Below are 25,140 nucleotides of genomic sequence, written 5' to 3'. Positions count from 1 at the left end.
ACCACAACAATGTCACAGATGTCAGAGCACACTTCCTTTTCCAGTCATTCCTCATGGACAGCTGTCAATAAGTGTGCTGAATCCCTTTTTGAATGTGGGCCTATGTACCTCTATAGCCACTTATGCTCATGAATTAAAGATAATGACTTGGACAGTAATTCAGCTTGAAATGAATAAAATAATATCCCGCTAGTATTAATGAGTACTGTCACTTTTACCTCTCAAATATCTTGAACTAGGTATGGCTGGTAGCCCTGCTCTGAGCCAGCTAACCCTGTTAGGGTAACACCACTATATGAGGAGCCATACTGTGACTGAGCTGGTCACGTATCTGTTGGTTTTGCTCTCATTCTCAGGCTCTGAAGGTCCTGTGAACCAAGCAGACAGACCAAACACATTTGTGCTTTCCCTCCCTACATGTCTCAAGATTCCTGGGCACCAGGACAATCACTCCCTTCCCCTGGTGGCCTTGAAGGTCCCGGGCAAGAGGCCAAGCAGGTGTTGTTGATGACCTTGCCACAGCACAGGGGAGCCTGACAGCATTCAGAGCATTGGCCAGAAAATCCAGCAGCTACAAGCCCCAAATGGGAATCTGGACCAGAAATGCGACCCTCTCCCCCTCACTGGTGGCAAGGGACACCTCTGTCATCATCTGCTTCCTCTGAGGATGGAGTGAGTGACTCATGTTCTTTTATATGTTTTTTTTAGTCTAGATTATAATTGTTATTTTGATAAAGCAAATCACATGTTAAGATTTGACCTGATCTGCAGAGGGTCCAGGTGATTAGGAGTTTTAACTTAGTGTTAGTATGAATTCTGTATTATGCTACTTACTTATAGATTGTATTACATTGATTCTACTTACAGAAATCCAGTGCCATTCTACTCATAAAATCCTGCTAAGAAAAGAAAGACTTAATTGTAACTAGGATTTAGTGCTGTCAACTTGCTTGTTGCCTTAGGGGTGTGTGAAGACAGTTTTTCTGTACCTGAGACTTACTGGGAATATACTTTCCAATAGATTTGCATGATGGGAAAAATTTTCCAAAGTACACAAATTGCTTCGGAGTCTGCACTCTGGTGGTAAAGACAGTCAACCACAGTTTAGGGGATTCTGTCCTACAATGAGCCATGCTAATTCAAACCTGTGCCAACTGTTCTTAACCTTGCACTAAAATCAGTCCTATGGGCGATGCCACAATTAGCCAATTCTACAAATACTATCTTTTCAGCACAGAAAGCTGCAGCAGGGCTGAATGAATTCCACACTAACTTCTATTACTGTACTATTTAAAACCCCAATTCACAGCAGATGGATATAGCAACACTGATTAATGTCCACTGCTCACAGGTGCTTTTTTCCTCACCACTTCTCAGTTCTTCTCCAAGTAAGCAGCATGGTAAACAACTTATACACTTCCTTATCCACTAATGCTGTTGAGATAAAAGGTTGGCATTATGAGCTGCATCAGTTTGTGTGAGAAAAGGACTGCATGCTGTAGTTTGTAGGAAGAATTAAGTAACTGAAAAATAATCAACTCTAACAAAAGGCAGCTCATTTCCACTTAACCTGTTAAAACAATCTGAGCATGAAGCAGTATATGTCTAACATTTTCACCAGCCTCTGGCTTGTAAAATATTGAATATCTATATTCAATGTTTTTTTGGGTGACAGACAACAAATGTGAGAAAATCAAGATGACAGTAGTGAATAAACACTGTTTTATCATTCTAAGCAGTTTTGAATGAAATTTGGAGCAGCTTCTCATCAGCATTACATTCTAAGAAAAGAAAAACCTGTCTAGCATTAGCTGTTCAAAAATATAAAATAACATGTCAGACCCTGAAGGAATTGTAAGTTACTAAGTGAACAATTTATGACAATGCAAAACCCTGCACAGCTTGTTTTTTTCTAAAACACTTTGCCGTTTTCCAGAGTTCTGCTTTATTGCCAAGTCAGAGTATGTAGCATTAAAAAATTGTTCCTATTTAAGCTTTTGCTAGATTTCCCTCCACAGACTGCCTCCAAAGGGCAACTCCAATCCTTTAGAACCAAGATGAAAATCAAATAGCTACAGAATCAGAAATTTGTATTACAATGTAAGAGATCCAATAACAGCAAAAGCTGAATTCTGCTACCTTTCATAAGTAAAGGTAGAGGAGAATTATTTCTGTTGGTGTGTACAAAGGGGTAGAGAAAAGCTTCTGCACTACCTAAACAAAATACAGACTTAAAATTCATGTTTCCCAGCAAAAATGTTGCTGTCATTTTAACTGCAAGCCCAGTATTGCAATTGAAACCAACTGATCAAGTCTGCAATTAGAACATACACCCCTGTAAGCACCTGCAGCCTCAGCTGCAAGGATCACTAAACTGCACACAGCTGTTTGCAGGCTGGCCTTATGCCCCCACCTCCTGTCTCCCCTGAATGAGCTGCAGCTGCCCATCCCAGATGTAATGAGAACAATGCCTTCTACGGCACACAGCTGGTACAACATCATCTAGTCCCAGGTGTCAGGTTGTACTGTTCACACTCCCACACTCCAAAAGCACAAAGTTTCATCAGAAGAATAGCTAAAGCCCTAAAAGAACAGGAAGAAAATCCCATATAATGATACTTGTTTTTTTGGTAAAGGTTTTGTTAAACAAACAACCCCCCCCTTCACATCTCCATTCATATGATTTTTCCAAAATTAGCCAAGTTAATATCATTAATTATAAGAACTTGCTTACTAAATACTTCTTTGGTTAAAAAGGTCTGTTACTTCAATTTCTTGCAACAATCAGAAAGAAATGGTTTTCAGAATGGTCCAATTAATTTAACTTACTAGTTCTTTAAATGCACTATCTTTATTTATGATATTATATATATGATATTATATAAATATGATATATTTATCTATGTATCTTTATTGAAATATCAACATTCAAAGCAAAGAAATATTTTCTGCAATATCCTTAATACAAATTGCTACTCAGTAGGCTACAAGACTAATCACGTCACTTGGAAGCCTGCTTTTTAAAAAAACAGTTATTACCACACCTTCTTTAACTGTCTTTTCTCTTCCTATTATTATTATTCTCCTTCTTTCCTAAGTCAGACCTCTAGCTCCTTTACATATATGCCCCAGGACTCATATCCTTAGTAGAAGTTATTTGTCCTTCAGCACACTGTAAATTCAGCAGGTATGTGCCAACATACAGCAAAGAAATTTTCCCTAACATTAACAAGCTTGTATAGCATTACTATTAACACAAGCCTTCCCTCATACAGAAACCCCATCATGCTTGCTCACTATACAGAGAAATTGCATAGCTGTTTTTCCAGCTGGCCCCATTTCTGTCCTAATTAACTCAATAACTAGAAATGCCTTATATAACAGCACAAAGCTACAAAAAATGTTAATCACATTTTTATCTTGCTAAAAATAGGATACTTTCACAGAGGATGTCTGCTCAACTTCCCATTATATCTGCAGTGTAAGCAAAATGCTCAAAAAACTTTCCATCAATATATATTTCCACTGGAAAATCCCCTCACAGTATTCACACACACTAAGCCATAATTGCTTTTCAGCTCCCTGCAAGTGTTGGTCCTGGAGTACAGGCATGACAGGACACAATCTTTAAAGCAGACCTTCTTTCAGTTACAACTCATGTCAGTATTCTAATCTAAAATTAACTGGGGCAGAACTAATTGATTTTTTCATTCATGACATGAAAATAAATGCTTTCATTAATTAAGTGTGCTTTTCAAATAGTATAAAAATTAAGCCACTGGACTTTTCCACATCTGTGTGGAAGGAGAGTTGTTATTGATCCTACATAATTTTAGTTACATTAAACTCTACCCTCTCTGAAAATTGTAAGAAACCATTAACTTATGGAAACAAATGTGTTAATCCAGTAATTTCTCAAATTGGCTTTTCATATAAATGTATGTATATCCCCATACATTTATTATTTACAAACCATATCTTTCAATATGGTTACACATGCGTGTCAAATGTAACTTTTTTAAGCATAATTAATTTCTATTCCCACAAATATGCAATGATAATTAAGGCTGTACAATAATTATTCTGCTTCAGAATTATATATGCCCAGCCCTAGCACTGCATAAGTAAGACTTCTGCATTACAGATTTTACTTGTATTTAAACATCACAGAAATTATTTCCTACTGCAATGAATAAAAAGCAACAATCTAGACTTTAGTACTCTGGTTCTGTTCAAGCATAAATCCTACTCTAACACGAACATTCACACTTTTTTTTTTTAACCTGTCCTTGTATTTTCAGCCACATTTTCTCAGAGGAATGATCAGCACAGCCTGAGATACGGTTTTGCTTATTAAAACATATTTGTCACTAGATAAAACACACGGTTGCACAGATTAACACCATGCTGTGTTCTATCTACTTCCCCATGCTCTCTAAAAAGCTGAGCTAAAACAGAATGCACAACTACTTTCACTTGGCAAATTTAACATGAAAGGGAGTCCAAAAAATCTGCCAATTAACAAAAAAAAACAAACCACAACAAACAAACCAGGAAAAAACATGCAAAACAAAGCAAACAAAACAAAAACATTCCCCAGAAAGTCTTCCTCTGAGTACTCAAGAATTCAGATACTGTGACAAGACATTAGAAAAATAACTGTGTAAACCAACTGCCTTGCATTGAGTTTATCTGGGTAAAAACATTTGGTGTATATATACAAAACTTTTATTATCTCAGTACTAAAGCTACAGCCAACTAACTCGTATTTCAGCTCTTATAACAATGGACATTTTTCTCCATCTTTTTCTAAACTGTCAAGTTAAATATTAACAGATATTTCTACATTCTGAAAATAGAATTATTACCACAATCAGTCCAAAGCTAAAATTTTTAACACATTCAACAGCTAAAAAAATAAAAATGGATCAACTCAGCAGCATGGGACTAATCAAACTAAGCAACTTCCACTATGTTCTTTAGAAACCATTAACTTCTACATTCAAGATTTTAGATTTGCTATAATTATACTGTAAGATATGAATGTACTTCTCCCATCAAGAATTTATGTTGCAATGTTCACAATACTTGCAGTAAGTCTATCTGTAGTATTAGCCTCAGTATCAACAAAAACTGCTCCAAAGAACTAATAAAAAAGCCTATTGTACACAATGAAAGATGACTAATATAAAATACCTCAGGAATTTAGTTTTACCTGAAGGAACAGCTGTGCTGTTCTGGTGGTTTTCACCAGGTGACACAAACAAGTCTTCCTCCCCTTCAGTAGATGAACTGGAAGAAGATTCAGTACTGAGATCATTCTCACTGGAGCTGCTGGAACTGGGCAGTAGAGCATACTTTCTTCTAGCTAACACTTCCCGCTTTTTCCTCTGCATTAAAATTCGTTCTTTTTGGTTCTGTGTCCGCTGTGATGAACTTGTTTTCACAACTCTCTTCCTACATGGAAGTCTCCTTAAAGAATTGTTGTGAAAACAGGGCCTTTTCATCAATAACCCAGGTACAGAGTCTGCCTCAGTCCGAGGCCACTTTTGTGACCTTGCACTGTGAGTTCTACTTGGAGTATTCAACACTGCCTGAGGGTGTCTCACAGGAGCATCTTTTTCTTCATCAGATGTTACAGTGTCAGAGTCTCCAAAATGCAAGCTAGATGAAGGCGAAGAGATACAGTCACTAAATGAAGAATCATTGTCTTCACTCTGTGTTTCTAGATGCTGTCTCAATCCTAAAATTCCTTTATTTTCTTTATCAGGACAGTTTTGAGTGTATGAAGGACCAGCCTGCTGGCTCTTGCGTTTTTTTCGCACCACAATACCTTTTTCTTGGTCTGTGTGGTTGCCATTCATGTCTTTTTGCTTTTGAGAATCACCACACAAGTGAGAGAACTCATTCCCTACTTTACTGGCAATCATCTCAACTTCTGCACTGAAGCTTTTGGCCGCCTCAATAGACTCAGGGTTCAAGAGGATCCCCTTCAGACTCTCCTGTCTCTTTGGTGCATCAGAAGGAACTTCACTCTTCATATCCGCTTTTAGAGTATAAACTATATTACATTCAGGAGTCCATTTAGACATGGAAAGATTTAAGAAAGGCCTAGAAAATAAAACAGATAAACATCAAGAAAAGAAGCATTAGATTTTTCAACAGCAAAGCTAAAGTAAGATAAAACTCATTTACAGCTAGGACTAATCTCCCAGTAGGAATGACAAAACACCAGCTACCAAAGTACAGCTGCTTCAAAGTATTAAAAATACTCCTTGACAGTGTAATTTTTCATTAAGACAGAACTCTTATAATTTGCATTGAAGGGAAGTTCTTGTGGTCATTGAAAACATCACTTTCACAGAGCAATACTGGTCTATGTCCCCTGCAAAACGGATGATGTCTGCTTTACTGATACTTTAGCATGGCAGTTACAGGCTACTGCTCATAGAAGCTACCTGAATTTTGGCTAAATAGCTCCCATTGATATCAACTAAAATGCATGCTTATTAAATAAGGCTGTATCTTCCCCTACAGCAGAACACATGGACAGTAAATACTTCAACACAACACATAGGTTGTATGGTGCCAACTGAGCTACAAAAGTCAGTTACATAGAATTCATTGTTCTTTTTTGACATGAAAAGGAATGTAACATGAGAGATTTTGAACCACTATTATTTTGGGGCAAAGTAATAAAAATCCATTTATTACCTTGAGTCTCTTAAAAACTACCACACATTAGGAGTACAGTGTACAAAGCTATTTTCACTCCATGTACTTTTGACTCTTACCCTGTGACAGAAACTGAGTTTATCATATCATATATTCCTTTAGCAGTTGCTCTTGGGCAGGTGCCTCTCCCTGCCAAAATATAAAGCTGCAAATGTATAACACTGGCCTCAAAGAAATACTTTTGTACTGGAAGATGCAGACAACAGTAACTTCAGTAAGGGATCCATGTTCAAACTGCTTCATCTGACATCTCTACCTTTGGTTTAAATTCCCAGAAGGGAATGATGAAACAATTTGGTTCCCACTGTGATAACTACTGAAACTCTTTACTGTAACTAATAGCATGGGTTTTTATGCCTCAGCTGAATAAGGCTACAGTAGATACTTGACAGCTTACAGAAAGTTGTGCTGAAGTACCAAAAGGCTGCTTAAGAAAACATGTGCAACAATGCCCTAAGTGGAATCAGGCTGCCTAAGCAACACAACAGCTGGGAATATGCATGAAGCTACAAAAAACACCTGAGCTATTTAGAAACAGCAACAACAGCCACTCAGAGGCACCCTGACAGGCCTGAGAGGTTCACAAAGTTCAACAAGGTTAAGTGCAAGGTTCCTGCACCTGGGCTGGGTCAATCCCAAGCACAAATACAGGCTGGGCAGAGAGAGGAGTGAGAGCAGCTCAGGCAAGAACTTCAGAGGGTGCTAATGGATGAGAAGCATTATACGACCTGACACTGCAGCCCAGAATGTCAATCGTATCCTGGACTGGCTCAAAATAAGTGTGGCCAGCAGGTCAAGGGAGGGGACTGTCCCTCTATTCCATCTGCACTAACATGTACAGCTCTGCAGCTCCCAGCATAAGGATATGGAGCTGCTGGAGCAAGACCATAGGAGGCCATGAAGATGCTCCCAGGGGTGGCATCTATCCTATGAAGACAGACAGAGAACTGGGGTTCTTCAGCTGGAGAAGAAAAGGCTCCAAGGAGACAGTACAGCACCTTCTAGTACCTAAAGGGGCTCCAAGAGAGCTCAAGAGGGACTTCTGACAAGGGCATGTAATGACAAGACAAGGGGGAATGGCTTCAAACCAAAAGAGGGCAGAATTAGACTAGATACGAGGAAGAAATTCTTCCCTGTGAGAGTGGTGAGATGCCAGAACAGGTTGCCCAGAGAAACTGTGGATGCCCCATCCCTGGAACAGTTCATGGAAAAGCTGGGCTTTAAGCCATATGGTCTAGTGGAAGATGTCCCTGTCCATGGAAGGGAACTTGGCAGCAGATGACTTTTAATGTTCCTTCCATCCCACACCATTTTATGATGATTCTATGATCTGTGGCAGGTTAAGCAGCCCTGCCTACTCAGGTCCATAATCCTCTGCCTGAATCTCCAAACTCTTCAAAATGCTAATGCATCCTTACATGCAGTGCCAGTATTTAATGCTCTCATTTATTTTGTCATAGAACATATCAGTACAAGACTGAGACTATAGGACAGATTTAATTCTGAATTTTTTAGACTGTTTCATGAACTGATGCTTTCAGGAGCAGCTGTAAGCTAGCTACTCCTAACAGACCCTAAAGAATTACTTATTTTGGTTTGCAATGGGTATACACTGATGCATCATCCCAGGCAGCCTGTGCCCTCTTCATAGCCATAAGCAACTAAAAACTACTACACTCCTTGTGATGTAATCTGGGATAAAAACTTTGCAAAAGACATCTACGCTGCAGAACTAACACCTACAGAAGCCATAAACCAAAAAGATTTTTCTGGAGATCAAAAACCTTCTGGATCCTAGAACCCCGGCTGAAAAGCCCCATTTGAATGTTCTCACTGGAAATCTTACGAACATTTATAACAATTACTGTTAAATATGAGGTCTATATCCTCTGATAAGAAAGTGTTGCTGCTCTCTATTGGAATTACAGCCAATATTCATGCAAGTTGGAATAAATCTCCTCTTGCCAGTATAGACAAGGGGTTCTTACTTCATCAAAGCACTACTTTCTTCATAGCAGTAAGTTTTAGTGGAATGTACTATACAAGGCTACCTTTTCCCTTAGGGCTGAAAAAACAAGTTTCAAAATTGGGAAAAAACTTAGAATAAACATTAGGAGTGCAAAATGTCTACCTAGAAAACAAAGACTACCAAAGCTGTGGAGCTCTGCTGTCTGCCCTTCTCAGATCCAGGTCTTGGACAGTCCTCAGTGTGCTCGTCCATATCCCCACACACATGCACCATCTTGCTTTGAAAAGATTAAGATTTCCATTTTATCCAACTTCTATTAAGGACAGGAATACAGCATTCAGACCTTCCACAAGCACACTGAGAACAAGCAGTACATAGTCCTTTTTCTGATCCTCCCAAGGTCACCTTTTAGCTCCATTATTTATGTGCCACTGTTTCACAGAAATGTAACAGTATAGTCAGTCTTCATCCCAGTACAAAAGCAACCCAGACCCTCCCACAAGAACACTATTTCACCAGAAGTTTTTTTTGGAAGATCCACAGAATATTTCAATTTTGGGGGAAAAATATTTTATTCAGAAAGTGTCTCTGAACACAGTCATAACTTGCATATACTACATGTCCAGTCTATACATAACTGTTTCCCATCCTTTTAACATGGTAACTTCAGAATCAAAGAGAATTGACCCCTTAATTTTCTTTAAGAAATGAAAATCTGAACATTTTCTCATTATGTGAGCACAACATTTACAAAGGGCTGATTTACAAAGGATTCTGTTCTACTCACTGGAGTGCTACTTCCCCCTTTTTATTGTTAAACTGAAGTGGAGGAATCCCCATCAGTAGGAAAATTCTGCATACTGAATGTGATTATCTTTGCATAAATTCTGTTTACTTTAGTGCAGAGGCCACTCTGAAATACAGATATAGCTATTTAAGTTACAGCAAAAAAATCAGCAGTGACATTTACACTTTGAGAAACCTCAAACTACTGTAAGATGACAAAAACATGAAATTATCACACAGTGAAAACTAGTGCATGTGAAACTTTACTGGCTTGGTTTTACTCCAACAGGCAGCCTACATACACTAGCCAGTTAACATAGATTCAAACATTTTGTATATTTTTACTCTTACAACCATGGAAATTCAACCAAGTAATTAAGAACTCTTCATTTTCACTAACCAGTACAGAGGCTAAAGGATTGCTTACTCACAGGAGAGCTGCTGCCAACTACAAACTTACACAACAGCTTAAACAGGAGTGGTTTTGAAGTGAATGACAGCAATCAACAATGACAATCCATTCCTTCACTATTTAGAAATGCTATTACAAACTTTCAAACAAAAAAATCTGACCAAAAAAGACAAAAGCTGGACTAGATTTCAATCCATTTTAAGTATCTTCAGTGGTTAGACAAAAATAGCCATTTTTCTTCTGCACAGAAGACAAAATTTAAGAGGGACTACAAAAGTATTATGCAAATAATTAAGTCATTAGAATGAGATCATCTACTGTTAAAACACTTAGAAGTTCCTACAATATCTACATCTCATTAAAAGCAGTCCTCAGAAGCTTTTTCAAAAAGCAGCAAGATGAAGTAAGCTAAATCAGCACTAGTGTTCCTCCTTCCTAATCAAAACATTTGCCTATTGACTTAGTCCCCCATGTTTCCTCTCAAAGTTTTGATTCACCATCTTCTTCTAAGCCATTATGATTCAATGAAGAGCTGTTAAGACAGCTGTTAAGACAGAAAACCATAGTTATTCTAAGTTCTCCTCCCAGGTGTTAGACTGTTTAGAATTATGAAGTGCACATGACTTTTATCCATTCTTTTCACCACTTAAAACCATTGATATTAATCACTCTAAGACATACAGCCATGCAAGAAAATTCATGCAAACTGGAAGTCCCGGGAAATAGCTAAGTCAAAAAACAAGGTTAAAGAGATCTTTACAGCAAGTTTATGATCACATATCAAAGCAAAACACATTTGAGTTATAAGATGGAGCAAAGTATTTTGTCATTAATAATTAATTTCTTTATAAGCAATCCAAAAGTATGTAGCATTACAGCACTATAAAACAGTAAAATGCTCCATTACACAACATATAACTCAGTTTTTTGGTATAAACTTGGTTGATGAATACATGTGACCTAACATATCATTACCCTGAAAATGTATTTTCAAACATTCTGAAATATAGTCAACTCCCTTTGCTACCTAGAAAAAAACTCCTTGCATTTGTTGTCCCTTTTCTCAGTTCTAACTCATTTTCTTTGCAACACTAACTCCAACTAACTTTTAAAACTAATTCCCTTGCCTGATAAGTGGCTTGTATCAGATTTTACTTAATATTATTTTCACTCTGACCAGCTAATACTCGTACTGTTAAATTCATGAGAAAACCTTTCTTAGCTCTCATTAAAAATACGTATTCTTATTCTTTCAGCAAGGCTTTTCCATTAGATATATCAAGAAATAGGAAAATGAAAAAGGTTATAAAATTAATACAAGGCCTTCAGCGAAGTGAGAAAACCTAAGCACTGTTACTTTCCAATCTCAAGTGCAGGCAGTCAAGCAAGACTGATTCCTGCATGGCCCTGACACAAGGCTTATGAGCCACTTTCAAAGCTGGACCCCCAACTCAATCCCATGGAGATTGAATCTCAGTGCTACCATGCCCTGCTGCTTCAACAAAATAAGGCACTCACTGAGCAGATCACAAAAAAAAACCCACTTCTTTTCCTAAAAGAAGCAGTCCTGACTTATTCATTTCATTTCTATCAAGCAGGGACAACCTCTATGCCTGTACAATGCAGAGTAAGTGACAAGAAGAAAATCCAACATTCAATCCCACTATCAGGAAAACAAGTGCAATCAGATTTCAAAATTTTATTGCATTCTTCTTCACTTTTGGTAATTCTTTACTTTTTATCACAATTAGAAAAATAGGGCTCTTTTAAAGCTTGTTTTAACTACTAAATGCTTGCATTCTACATACTGGTCTTCTAATCTTTGACAGAAAATAAAGCAACTGATATATTAAAGCTCCACACATTTTATAAAACAGCAACAATCAGAAGGTAGCCACCTGAATTTCCATAGTGTTAGCATTGATATTATGTATCTTTATTCACAAGACAATATGAAATACCATTGCAAACTCTCAATTTCCTTTCTGTGCTTTCATGCAGACATAGTGATGACTCCATTTTAGAATGGCAAAATTACTTGAGAATTCTCTGAGAAGAATACTTATATTCTGTCCTGTAGAAAGGTACAGTATTTCAGAATAACATACATAGTATGTGTTACTAACTGCATTATAAAGTTCTGGAAACAGGTTCTTGCTTACAGACTCCCAAAGGCAGCCCACTACATCCGGCCCAAACAGAAGGGTTTGTCTGTGCTTTGCAGAGGTGCTACAGCAGTACAGGGAGGCTTATCCACTCCTGCAAGGCAATTCTAGAAACCATCATTGGCTTGGAAAGTCTACTCTTGAAGTGAAACAATGTTATTTCAAGTACAGCACTACCCTTACTAACCTTTGCAAAGCCATCTCAAAGTCAGACCACAGTAATTGTATCATCAAGCACTGTAATGAACAGTATCCGACCTCTGGATACAGCCAAGTCGCCTTAATTTTAATCCTGAAAAAAAGCCCTCTGGAACCTTCAAGGTTTGCTTCCTGATGCCTAAGACAATTCAGTTCATTAAGCAATTATCTTCTAACAGAAATGTCCGGCCACCTATAGGACACCTATAAAATACCTCTGTTGTGCCACACTGCCATTCACCTCTGAGACTGAAGAGTACTGTATTCCTAGGGAGAGACCACGGAAGTGTCTGTGTCACCTCTTCCAACAGAATCCAGCACATGACAGCTATGAACAGAAGAGCTCTTCAGGACAGAACCTATTGCCTGGCTCCAGCTGGAACAGACAAAATGCACAGAGCATGTGCAGCTGGAGGCACCTCCTGTTAGCTGGTGAGCTAAGAGCAATGCTGCAGAGCCTTCTGAGCACAGGTGAGCTGTGCTGCACAGAGCCCACCCAGCACAGGTGAGCTGTGCTGCAGTACACTGAGTCATTCCAAGGCCATAAAGACACCCAAGGAAATCCCAGCCTGAATCAAGCATCACCAGGCACACACCCACCTGGGCAAGGAATCTGCCTTTGCATGATGGATGCAAGCAGGTCAATTTGACAAACATGGTGCTCACAAGCACGTTCAGTCCAAACATTTCTTTGCTCTGTCCCAGGCTTAAATCAGTTAGCTACATTAAAACTAGGTAAATCATGGGTTTAAGATAGAAACATTATGATTTGACAATCAGGAATGTTTTGGCTTCACTGAACTCCAAGACAAACATAACAGCATTGAACTTGGGAATAAAAAGTTGTAGCTTTATAGAATGACAAGAAAATGCAATTTTTTATTGGAACTTAAGATCTTAACTAGGAATTTTGCTTCCCAACACAGCTAGGGAAGTTCTGAGTTACACAGCCATCAAAAATTATTTTAAAAATCGTTTCTTAGTCCCCCTGGCATTTTTGACATTTGAGGTATGTGCAATTCTTCTTGATGTAGTGTCATTTTGCAAATACTTTTCGATAAAGCTTTGAAGAGCAAAGTGAAACATGATCTTTGCCACAGCTGCTAGTAAGAACCTTTCAAGTGAGAATTGTGAAATTAACCATTAGGATAATTTTATGCTGTTTTTCAGGAAACCTATGAGAAGTAGGGGATTTTATAGCTACTAAACTGAGCATATCTGCCAGCTTCAGGGGAAAGGACACTGCAGCAGACTTCTCCACTCTGCACCCAGCAGAGACAAAAGTAAACATTTTACCTAACAGCAGTCAAATATTAGGACTAAACTGTATTGGGAAAAAAAATGACAGAAGCAAATAGCCCATACTGGCCTCTTGCTAGTAAAGCCACAAGCCAGCCTTCTCAGATTTCACTTGGCACACACTTAGTAATGAAGACATCATTCTAATTTACAGCAATTCATTTTCCAAATAACATCAACTATACAAAGCAACCAAATAATCCTGTTTTATCACCAGAACTGTAGTGGTTTGGCTGTTTGCATGTTAGTCAAGTCAAAAAGAGATTTATAAACATGCACATTGAGTAATATTGTATGGGATACATGTACCATGTAAGAATATGATAATTACTCAAAGTTATAGTCTCCTAAATTTTGTCAGTGTAGCTGCTTCCAAAGCTTAGAGTACTCTTGTAAGAAACACAAAATGTATCTACAGCTGAAGTCTTTTAACCAGTGAACTTCCTTCAAGGTTAAGTACAGATTGGTGTTTTTTCTTGGTGGGCCCAGGTCAGGCCTAGCAGAGAACCCTAATAGGACAGAAGCAAGAAAACAAAATGTTTCTTTCACCAACCCAAACCTTTGCCTGACAACTCACTTAAGGAGGCTGCACATCAGGAAAGCTGTGAGGAACTCTTTATACAACATCTGTCTATGGCAAATCCATCTCCCTGTACCATCCCCCACTGTTTACATATGAACTAAATCATCCTGCTCCCCATTGCAGCATCACTCCCTCCTCAATTTTTCCTTATTTATTCAACTTCTTGACATCTAAGCCTCTATAATACATCAGTTATGGAGGAGGGCACTATCATCTCTATCTTCTCAAAAGAATGTCCTCACCATTAGAGGAAATATAAAAAACTGAAATGAAAGACTGTACATCTTAGAAAAAGAAGGCAGCAATTGCTGTCAGCTAAATGTTACTGCAACACAGCCACCTCCAGTAAAAACCAACTGCTATAACTGATCTGGTTATGTAGGTCAACAAAGTTACTAATTCAAAGATAAAATGCAGTCACAGTCATGTTAAGATACACTCTTAATACACTTTTACAAAAGCCATTGCTTAATAAAAGACGTATTTCTGAAAGGTCAGAATGTTCTCATCCATATTTTGAAAGGACATGCAAAATATGCATGAATGCTGTGAGCTGTGTTCAGGTTCCCAATATCAGATAAAAACTCAGCTGTAGCTGCCAGGGCTTTAACCATCAATAAAAACCCAGATTTTTAAATATGTGAGACTTCAAGAGTTTAAAAACAGGAAGCTTTGTGCCTTATACACTATAATTTAATTAAAGTGAAATATAAAAATAGTGAAATATAAAATGTTCCTTTCCTGCCTAATAAATACCATAAGTGATTCTGTACTGTGGATGCACAAGACAGGTGACCAGATGTTCACTTTATCAAATAAACCAAGATCACTTCTTTCCCTATTAATCCTTGCACATCAGCAAGAACCACCCTAACAGGGTTTGCTTCTGCTCCCTCCCTGCCCCAGGACAGTCCCTTTATCTAAAAAAAAAGTAACTGCAAAAACACTTAAATTGCTGACAGCAAGAACCGTGTATATGGATATGTGAATAAGAAGATGTCATTCCTGTTTTTAAGAGTGGCAAAGCATTGTAACTACCTAGATATTAGTGCTCCTGGAAAAGCTTTCTACTAAGCATCCAGCATTAATATATCTTTGGAATTTTCTACAAGTTACAACAAAGACAACATAAGACCTTACCCTACACCTGAAAACCCAGTTTATAATAGACATACTAGAACAAACCCAGGTCTACTGCAACATCTTTTCAGTCAAATCTCTGTTCTTAAATAACTGCACTCAAACCAAATGATTCTAATTACAGCAAAATCTTACCTCCTGCATTATGTCCTCTCCTGGAGAAGTACTTGGATATCAGGAATTAAGGGTCTCATTTGGTCAGCTAAAGCAACCAGGCCTTGCTTATAATTTAACAAAATCAATTCAAGCCATGTAAGAGCTTACTCAAACAACGTGAAAATTCCATGAATACATGCTCAGTCCTAATCACAGAAACACAGACCCCTAAAAGTACATACTCTTAACACCTGCCCATTGAAACAGGGACAAGCCTTCATATCTCTGAAGATCCTGGCCTACATTTCTGAATGAACGTTACTTCCTTGTTTATCAGGCAAAAACCAGCTGAAAATGGTGATTTTTTTTTAACATGGGTTAAGAGAACACGAACTTCGCAAACAAAACAAATGACGTCATAACAAACCCTATTACGCACAGAAATAGAAACTCATTTCCCTAAGGGAAAAAATTGTGACAAATTTGTGACATAAACCCCGGAGAGTGCTGCGGCTGCCCGCAGTGAAGACACTGCTTTGTGCGTCAACGAGGCGCTGAATAAAAAAGGAAAAATACATTCTGCGTGAAGTTCCCACCCGCCGCACAGCCCCGCCGGTCACCGCTGCCGTCAGGGCTCAGGGCGGGGGAAGCGGGAGAGCCCCCGGCCGCCCCCGGCCCCACCCGCGGGGTCCCCGCCGCCCCCCATACCTGAGACAGCGAGGCCGCGGGGGAAGGGGCGGGTGCCGCCGGCGCCCTGCGCAGGGCCGAGGGGTAGGAGCAGCCCCGGTGGACGCCGCAGTGACCCCGCGGCGCTGCCCGGAGCGGCTCGAGAGGCCGCCGCGTCCTCACTGTGCCGGTGCAGCCGCTGCCCCCGGTGCGGTCCCGGTGCAGCCGCTGCGCCGGGCGGGCCCCGCTCTGTTGTGGCGCAGCCCCCGCCGCTCCCTACCCAGCGCAGCGCGACAGTCGGCGCTGCTTTACAGCCGCCCGCAAAGCGCAGCCGCGCCGGCGCGCGCCCCGCCTCCCGCCGCGCCCCCTGCCGAGCCATGGCGCCGCCACAGCGCGGGCTCCTGAGGGGACGGGACGGGGTCGGAGCGGCCCTGGCTGCCTTCGCTGCTGCTGCATTTACGCGGTCGTGTGTAATTACCTAAAGCGAGGGCGTCAGAACATGGACCAGGCTCTGCTCGGTGGTGCCGAGCAATAGGACTCAAGGCACCATGCAGAAACTGATGCACAGAAAGTTCCATCCGATCTAAGAACTTCACTGTGCAGTGAGCGAGCACTGGAACGGGCTGCCCAGGTATCCGAGAACTGGACGCAATCCTTACCGTGTCCTCTGGGGTGACCTGGCTTGAGCAGGGAGGTCGGAGCAGAGGGGGACCCACCGTGGTCCCCTCCAACCTGACCTTTTCTGTGATGTTCCCTTCTAGGACTTGTATAAAAACATCGGGTTTCTTCCCTTGACACTGCAGTGTCTCACGGCTGCCTCTCCTGGAGCCAGTGACAGGTGCGAAGAAATGCCAACAAATCCCAACTCTCCATCCCAGCTCTTTAGAGGTAGGAAGTTATTTGCCTTTACTGCACAATGCAGTCACTGACTCGGGATGAGGTGTGCCTCTCCCCTCTACATTACTGATGTACACACAAACGATAAGGAATGTATGTACATCATATAGTGTATGTCACATACAGTGGCCATATGTCACATATGGACAGCACAGCAAACACCACAGCTTTGGGAAGGCTCTCATACAGCAGCAAGTCTGAGTGTTTGTTGACTTTGCAACTGCCAAAGGCCAGGATATCTGTTATAAATGCAACGGCAAATTAAAGATTAACAAAGATTAATTTATTATAAATTAATAAAGCAGCAAACAGTGAGGAAAAAAACCACAATAAATGGACAGCGCAGCGCTGGGTGGACAGGGTCTATACGCAAGGTATAGGTGTTCCCAAATCCACGTCTGAGGGTCCTCTGGCCTGGGTTTTTATAGGGATTTTATGTCCCCAGGCTAGAATTCCAACCAGTTTCCATTCACCAAATGTCCCTGATTGTCTGGTGAATGGATTTCCTGGCCTAGAACATTGAGTCAGTAAGTATCCGGGCAGAGTCTCCTCAAATGTAAAGTGAGTCTGTATGTATTTTAACATATTTCATCACAGCGGGATTGAGAGATCCGGGCTAGCGCCGATGGATATCTCAGAGGAGTAGTCTCTTCTTTGTCTTTCTTGATTGAGTTTCTGTAGTTTGGGTTTGGCGGGTGTGGTGTTCGATTCTGGCAACGACCATCTTCCTGAGGCTCGTCCCTTTTGTCTTGCTTGATGGTCTCCGGCCGAAATCGGCCGGGCGTTGCCTTTCTCTGGAGGTAGACTTTTAGGCTGGTTCTTTTGTTTCTATGATGGCCTGTGTCCTGTCTTTTCCTCCGAGTTGATGAGTCTGCTGAAACCTGTTATCTGGGGGGGGTTCTTTTGCAATTCGTGATTTTTGGAAAAGGAATTCTATCTCGACCGGGAGGAGAATTCCTTATTCCATACTTACATTTAGTTATAATTATACATACTTTATTTAAACCTCTTATTCCGAATTTTTATTTACTCAATTCTTTATTACAATATCTCTGCCAGAGGTGACATTTCATCAGTGTCAGGGTACACATTCCAGCTCCAGACTGAAACACTGGATAGACAAGGGTGATATACTCTGTGACCAACAGCTACATAAACCTGAGGCTTTGGAGCAGAAAGGTACAGTCTGGTCTACCAATAGTTGAAGAAAGATCTTACTCAGAACACACCGAAGCACGGAGTCATCAGTACACAGCAGTTCCTACGTGTTTTAGAGGAGCTAAACAACCTGTGTGCATTATTACAAAAGAAATGGTCACTGGGGAAAAACGCATGTTGACACTATTAATTGCATGGGTTTCTGAATGGAATTTCCTTAAAGCAAAAGTGGATAAAACAACATGGAAATTAGACTCTACTTCAATACATGTCCACAAGTGTACAAAATGCAAAAAGTGCTATAGCATATAAATGATATGAAAATAAATCTTTATGTGTCAAATGAGAACACAGGAAGAAGTCAGACCCACATAGAATGAAGGTGGGAAAAAGGATCACAGGTTATTTCATGTGGTTCCATGAGCAAAGCAATCATTCATTTCAGTTTGCAATAAAGACAATAACACTGGTTATCCACCATTAACTTGTTACCTTTCTCTACATATTTATTCTGGTGTTGGGTAGTTTTCTTTTTTAAGTCATGTCTCATCCAGCTAATTTCAGTAAATAAAGACACTGAGCCACAGGTGAAATAACCAGTGAAACTGGGGAGAATGTGAAGACTGTAACAGACAGTGGGAAGAAGGTCATATCATTCAATGGAGGTCACTAGTGGCTTGTCTGTGTAAGCAATTTTAATATTTCCCATTAAGCACTAGATCCAAAGTTGGAATACTTTACTAAAATCAGCTGGGGAAAAAAACAATCAAGACAATATATGGAAAGAAATTAACAACCCTGAGAACTAAGAGAAGCAAAGTGAAAAAATATAAAATACAAAGAATATGCACTTGAATGTTAATGACCAAAGGTTTTGGGTCTTTGTCAGGTAAAAGGTAGTTGGATGTGAACTTCAATTATCATTGTAATTAAGTAAATGACTATCAGTCAACAACATGATGTAGACATGAAAAAGCAAACATGTCTGTATAATAATTTAGTCTAAACAATTTTCTCAGAGAGTTTTCAGTGCTATTGCAAAAATTATTCCTGATGTAATCTTGCAACTACTTTATGCAGCTTTTTTTTTAATATGCATCCAAAGAAGATGAACTCTAATTTTAGTGGGACACCCAAGAAAACACAGTATAGATAATGTGAGAGGAAGCTATAAAATAAAATTTGGCTGGATTGCTTTAAGAAATGAGACAGAGGAGCATTGTGAATAAGTTGATCAGAGACTAATACCTATAAAAAACCACACCAACTAGTTACGTGTTTACCTATTTACGTAATAATTGGTTTGAACACTTGTGACAAATGTGACAGAAAGGTTGCTGGTGGTGGAAAAAATGTACAGAGTCACTTTCTGCTTGCCAGCTGAAAGACGTACAGAAGATCATTTCAAAAAACAAAAACAAGTGGCTATAATTTTCAGTTCACAAATTAAAAAGCAAATGCAGTCAGTCTTGATTCTCTTCCAGTGCAGTGTCACAGTGGCCAAATGATCTGTAAATGTTCTAATTGTGTATGATTCTGCAGACCTTTCTTTAACACAAAGGCAGAATTTTTGGATCTTTATTGGCTAGTATTTCCTAATACCTATTTCAATATGGACCACCAGCGGACAGGAATATAGTAATTTGTGGGCCAGTTACCCTTAAACAAACTTTTGATAAAAATTAGTTTGTCTGTTATTGACTGATTATTTGCCTAAGTTTTAAAGAAAAGTGGTGTAGAAAATACCACAGCGGCCAGAATTATTCACTATTTTAAAAAACTCAAGTTTCTATCTGTGCCCTTTCATGTGATTTCTGCCATTATCTTAGTAACTTGCAAAAACAGTTGTCTTGAAAATAGATTATTGATTTCTTGGAACAAACCAAAACATTCTCCTTCTCACACTTCGTAGGTATAAAAAACCAAAAGATTAACTGGAATAATTCTAAATCACTAATGCAAATTTCAGAATGGCTTTCAGGCTATAGTGTCATCAGTTCATGATGAACTCTTCAACTTCTAACTACAGCTGAACAAAACCATTTATATGCACACCCCAGGGCCTGGCAGAACTAAAGACATGGAGAAGAAATGATCTTATCCAAGATCAAAACATGCCAGCCAGCAGGAGATTGCACTTCACATTTTTGGCAAAAAGACAAAAAAAAGTAACCCCCTTATCCTCCTTATCCTGAGGTTCCTTCAATAGCTTGGCTTCCTGGCTGGACACAGCTCTGTGCAGGGCTGCTGTAGCAGTTTGCTGGCACAGCTTTTTCCAGAGGTGAGCACCAGCTTCTGGAACACAGTGCCACAGCCCCACTGGGCACAGAGCCAAGAGCTGAGCTTCCCACTCTCACACAGAATCCTGGATCTGCTCTGAGCCCTGCTGGCTGAAGCCTGGTAGTGGCCAGGACAGTGTGGAAAGTGCCCACCTCTAAAACTCCCGCCTGCAGACGCAACTGTGGATCTGTCCCACGCACGCTGCTGGCGGGGAGCTGTCTCTTGCAGGCAGGCTGTTCTTCAGGACATCCTTGGCATTTACATCAGAGGTACCTTCCTGTAGACTTCACATGGACCATTACTTAAGCATATATTTAAATGCATGAGCTAAGTCAACTTACAATTATTAGTAATATCAATAAAATGTAAAGCCCCTTGTAATATATTGTGAGGATGATACAGAAAACCAGGTAATACAGAAACATTTCTGTGTTAGATCACAAAATCTTTGGGATTGATACTTGGATGACAAACAGTCACAGTTCCAGCCAGCCCAGATGAAGATCTTATCAGTGAAAATGGGAGAAATAGGGAAGAGATAAAAAATCCTGGAAGATTTATATTATGAAAAATTGCTACTAGGAAACAAGAAAAGAATGATCATTTGCAGAATCAAAAATAAAATTTGATGGTTGTCTGTGCTATACATTTTCTGATGGAAATTTTTAAATGTGATTGACAAAAGAGCTTTCAAAAGTTCTGGAAAATAACGAGCACCACTCAGGTAATTAATATTTTTAAGATATATGGAAAAACAAAATACCCTGCATTACAGTATAATGTTAATGTAGAAACAACCCACCAGTCATTTGATTTCATGTTGTACAGCCTAATGAAGCTCTCGAAGGTTAGAAACAGCACTTTTACAACACATGATTTCAGAAATTATGCAAATCCTTACTAAGGTCTCACAGTATCTTTCTGAGATTATCTGACAGCTTAAGTATTTAAGTTGCCATATAATTAAGAAGGTGTGGTGTATATAATTACTTGGAAATAGCTAGTTTGTTGATGGTATTTTTAATAGTTCTTTTTCTTATTCAAAAACAAGTATGTCACCAAGCTCTTAGTAGAAGATCACAAGATATTCCTATTTATTCTTTCAGTGCTTGTACAACAATGGGGCCAAATATATTTTTTGTGTTTTAATGATGCATCAGTGGCTATTTTTAGAGCAATTAGGTTTAAAACAAACAAAAGCATCCTGCATTTAATGATCTGTCTTTACACTAAGAAATTCAATAGCCATTTCCTAGCATGTATATATAGTTTCAGTGGTAAAATATAGGATAATATTTGTGTTTGATTTACAATTGGATTTATGTTCTTTTCCTTGCTGTTCTCTAGAAGAATTATAACAAGAGCAATTGAGAGATCAGAAATTCATTTTTACAACCTCCTCTGACTGCTCATAATGCAGTACATCAATAATACATCAAAAAGAGAACTATACATTCAGAGTAGAAAAAGTGATTTTTTTATAGCAGTGATACATATTAAATTATCAGTGATTTTTATCTCAAAGCGTATCTATTGTCAGGCATTCACTGAAATGTCTCACATAGCTACTCTTGCTCTGTCTAGTTGAGAGAAATAGTGCAGTGTAAAATTGTAGCAACCAGATAATGTAACATGAGAACTGGGGCAAGATTCGGTGTCTTTCAAAGTAAAAAGGATTCTTACTTCAGTTAATCCAGCATCAGCCCAGCCTCACTCTTTTAAAAAGGGTTAGACTGAGAAAGGAACTGAGTCACTGCATCATATATTCCTGTTATAACTAGCTTTCATGTAGTCAGTCCCCCAAGTAGATCCAAAAATCTGTACTAGAAACTTGGGTTTAGGAAGCAAACAAACAAAAGTTTGTTAGAGTTGTTGTTAACTAAAGAATGAAAACACAGACTGCAAAAGTCAGTTTTTAAAGGAATATGTTAAGCAGAGAAGTACATAGATCTTTGCAATAAAAAAAAAAAAAGAGAAATGTGCTTCAAGTGGACAGGGTTCTGTTTAACTGTAAAGACTGTATTTAGAGGTGACCTTCCAGCACCCCAAACCCCTCCCCTTTTCCCAAACCAAAATATCCTTTTTTTGGGAAGGGGATATGGACAAATGGGTGGCTGTGTGAAGAGGAGGAAACTGGGACAGCCTGTTGATTCTAGTTGAATGCTCTAGCCAGGCTTCCTTGCAAAAAAGAGGCAAGATGTTCTCTATGTTTAAAAACACTGAATACCCCTTTATTTTTACAGAGCCCAGAACACACTAAAACTACAGTTTTAATTAATTTAAAAATTCAGGTACCAACTGCATGAAACCATTAAAGATATGAGAAAGCTGGTGTTTGCTCCTGCATTGTGCTTCAGTGTCAGGTTGGGAATAGACTGGGCAGTGAAGTTGGAAGTGGGATAATCTACACAGAAAAAACTCACAAAAGTAGAAAGCCCAGGGGAAAATGTGACCAATCTAGGGACATTCATAGCTTCCAGCTGCCTCACATACAAAGTAGACAAAAAAAAAAATTTACAGGAGCACAGGTCTGTACTTGTTTAAATACTAATACCTGGGCCAAATATTTCTCATCTTTGGAAGTCAATTACCATCTCCTAATCAAACCTTTCCACAAATTTCAGAACCTAATGGTAGAAAACAGCATTTATTTTGAAAACTAGAAGATGTTTCAAGAGACTAGTAAAGAACTGAGTGTTTTCCTTTAGGGAAAAAAACCAAACAACACAACAATCAAACAAACAGGAAATTAGAATCCAGTCAATTTGATTAAAATTCCTGGATGGATTAAAAAATATTTGTATATACCTGAAAAATAACAAAATTATAAATAACAACCAATATGATTTGTTCATGACAGTCTATCAAACCAACCTAGTTTTTAATGTCTCGTTCTACAGACATAAATAAATTGAAGATCACTTCAGCAAGACTTCTGTTTCATTGACATTTTCATAAGAAAGATATGGAAATTTGATCTGGACAGAAAACCCTCTAATTTATGTAAAAATTGTTGTACTTTGAGGATTGCTGTTAACAGTTTAATATCAAATTGCACAAATACTAAATTTACATCAAACAAAATTCCTTGTACAGTTCTATATTGTTATCTTTTTGCAGAAAGACCTAGAGACCACACTTACAAGCCTGGAGCTGCCACCCAGCTGAGAGGTGCTGCAAGGAGGAGAAGCAAGAGTAGAGTTTGAAATCATTGCAACAGGGGGATGGATGATGATTCTATAAACACGAGAGCAGTGCTGCACTTAGCAAGAAATCAACTGCACAGAGTAATTGCAGTAATAAACTTGCAGAAAAGAAACCAGTAGGCAGAGTGGATTGCAAGCAGAACACATCAAGTTCATGAGGTTGGAAAAGGCATTTACTCTGCTGAGATGCATAATCAGAAGAGTTGCCACCAAGGTAACTTTGTGAAGTTGTGAAAAGATAGGGTGGGAGCTAGAAAGGTACAACAACAAAAAGTCGTGTGTTTCAGAACTGATTAAAAGAAAATAAAATATCTGTGCTTTTAATAAAAAAACAACCTAAAAGAGAGACTGAACAAAAATATGGAAACGGTCTTAATTTGTGTAAAGGACTGCTGCAAAAAGAAAGGGAACATTGTCCATATTCAATTGGAATGTATCAGCTAAACTGCAGCAAAAGGTATTTAATCCAGGCATTCAAAAAAGAGAGTTAAGGACTAGACTAGACTGCCTGAGGAATGAGTGGAATCTGTGTTTATGGCTTTATGAACAGGTTATGCAAACATCCTTTGAGGTTGTTTTCATAATAGTTTATTGTGCCTTGGGGCAGGAGATGACTGAGAATCCAGGTAAGGTCACTTTTGGCTCTCTTGGTTGCTTTTTATTTGGGGAGGGGACATGTACAGTGTAAAGCTTTAACATCTACATGACCTCAAACAACAAGCACTGAGGTTTAGGTGTTTTAAGAAATCCCTAACAACCAATGCAAGTGCTGTCTTTGTTATTCCTCTCATCTTCTTTCCAGAAATGAGACACACTAAACTCACCCTCACTAATACAGGAACCCACACAGTGGGTTTTGGGTGTATTTGCACAGTTTACAACACTAAACCTGACAGCCCTGATTAAAATTTTGCTGTGCTGCTGAATTCAAGGTTATGTGAAAATAAAACAGGTCTTTTTCCATACACTCACAAAAATGTTTCTGTAGTCTAAAGTTCAGCTAGCACTTATCTATTAACCTCAAAGTCAATCCTATTATATTTGATGTTAATACAAATGTCACAAAAGACAGTATAATCAAAAATATATATTCTTATTTAAAATTGTTCTTTTTATAAAAATCTTGGTATCAACTGCAACAGCAGCATAACATAGCTAAGCCATGCATGCAATTACCAGTCCAAAGTGTGCTATAAGACTTCTGTGTATGTCTGCCTTCTAAACACATAGATTTTACCTTATGTCAACTGATAACTACTTAAAGTATTACTTCAAGTAATTTTGAAATGCACTTCCAAGTGCACTTTGAAAAGAAGAGAATGGTGTAACAAATCTTTTAGGAGTCAGAACTTAATTTGCACAAAAGGTTATTTAACAAATATTTGTTGAATAAAACAAGCATTCATTTTTTTCATTTTTAGCTATATGTAATTTCTGAATGAAGAGACAGGAGGACTGTTGTAGCTTCAATTTATAGGTACTTAAATTCTGCCTCATTTGAAGATTTAGCAGGAGCTTAACATATGTTGTTGACAAAATAATTTCAGGCG

At 38.9% G+C, this 25,140-nt stretch overlaps 1 protein-coding gene and 1 long non-coding RNA gene across 13 annotated transcripts in view; one reads left to right on the top strand and one right to left on the bottom strand.

Moving 5' to 3' along the window:
• RNF111 (ring finger protein 111) overlaps window positions 1–16,384 on the bottom strand; it is a 44,039-nt gene extending 27,655 nt beyond the window's left edge. For 4 of the 11 annotated variants that reach the window (XM_086848972.1, XM_086848974.1, XM_086848978.1 and 1 more), the window contains exons 1-2: window positions 16,092–16,384; window positions 5,216–6,111 (exon numbers count right to left, since the gene is read on the bottom strand). In XM_086848972.1, coding sequence (XP_086705098.1) covers window positions 5,216–6,092 — 877 coding nt within the window. In that variant the 5' untranslated portion in view covers window positions 6,093–6,111; window positions 16,092–16,384. Of the gene's footprint in view, window positions 1–5,215; window positions 6,112–15,422; window positions 16,014–16,091 lie in introns of those variants that run through there. The other 7 variants (XM_086848973.1, XM_086848975.1, XM_086848979.1 and 4 more) reach the window with 4 other exon arrangements.
• On the top strand, window positions 504–25,004 carry LOC147650717 (uncharacterized). Of its 2 annotated transcripts, none has more exons than XR_015275818.1 (3): window positions 504–672; window positions 16,811–16,937; window positions 23,505–25,004. It is a non-coding gene; the product is annotated as an uncharacterized LOC147650717 (long non-coding RNA). The 2 variants fall into 2 exon arrangements; XR_015275819.1 differs by lacking the exon at window positions 504–672 and adding an exon at window positions 16,395–16,680.
• Window positions 25,005–25,140: the final 136 nt, after the last annotated feature.

This window comes from Cyanistes caeruleus, chromosome 13, assembly GCF_971803275.1.
Source record: "Cyanistes caeruleus chromosome 13, bCyaCae1.hap1.1, whole genome shotgun sequence".
NCBI lineage: Eukaryota > Metazoa > Chordata > Aves > Passeriformes > Paridae > Cyanistes > Cyanistes caeruleus.
This window is presented reverse-complemented; position numbering and strand designations above follow the sequence as displayed.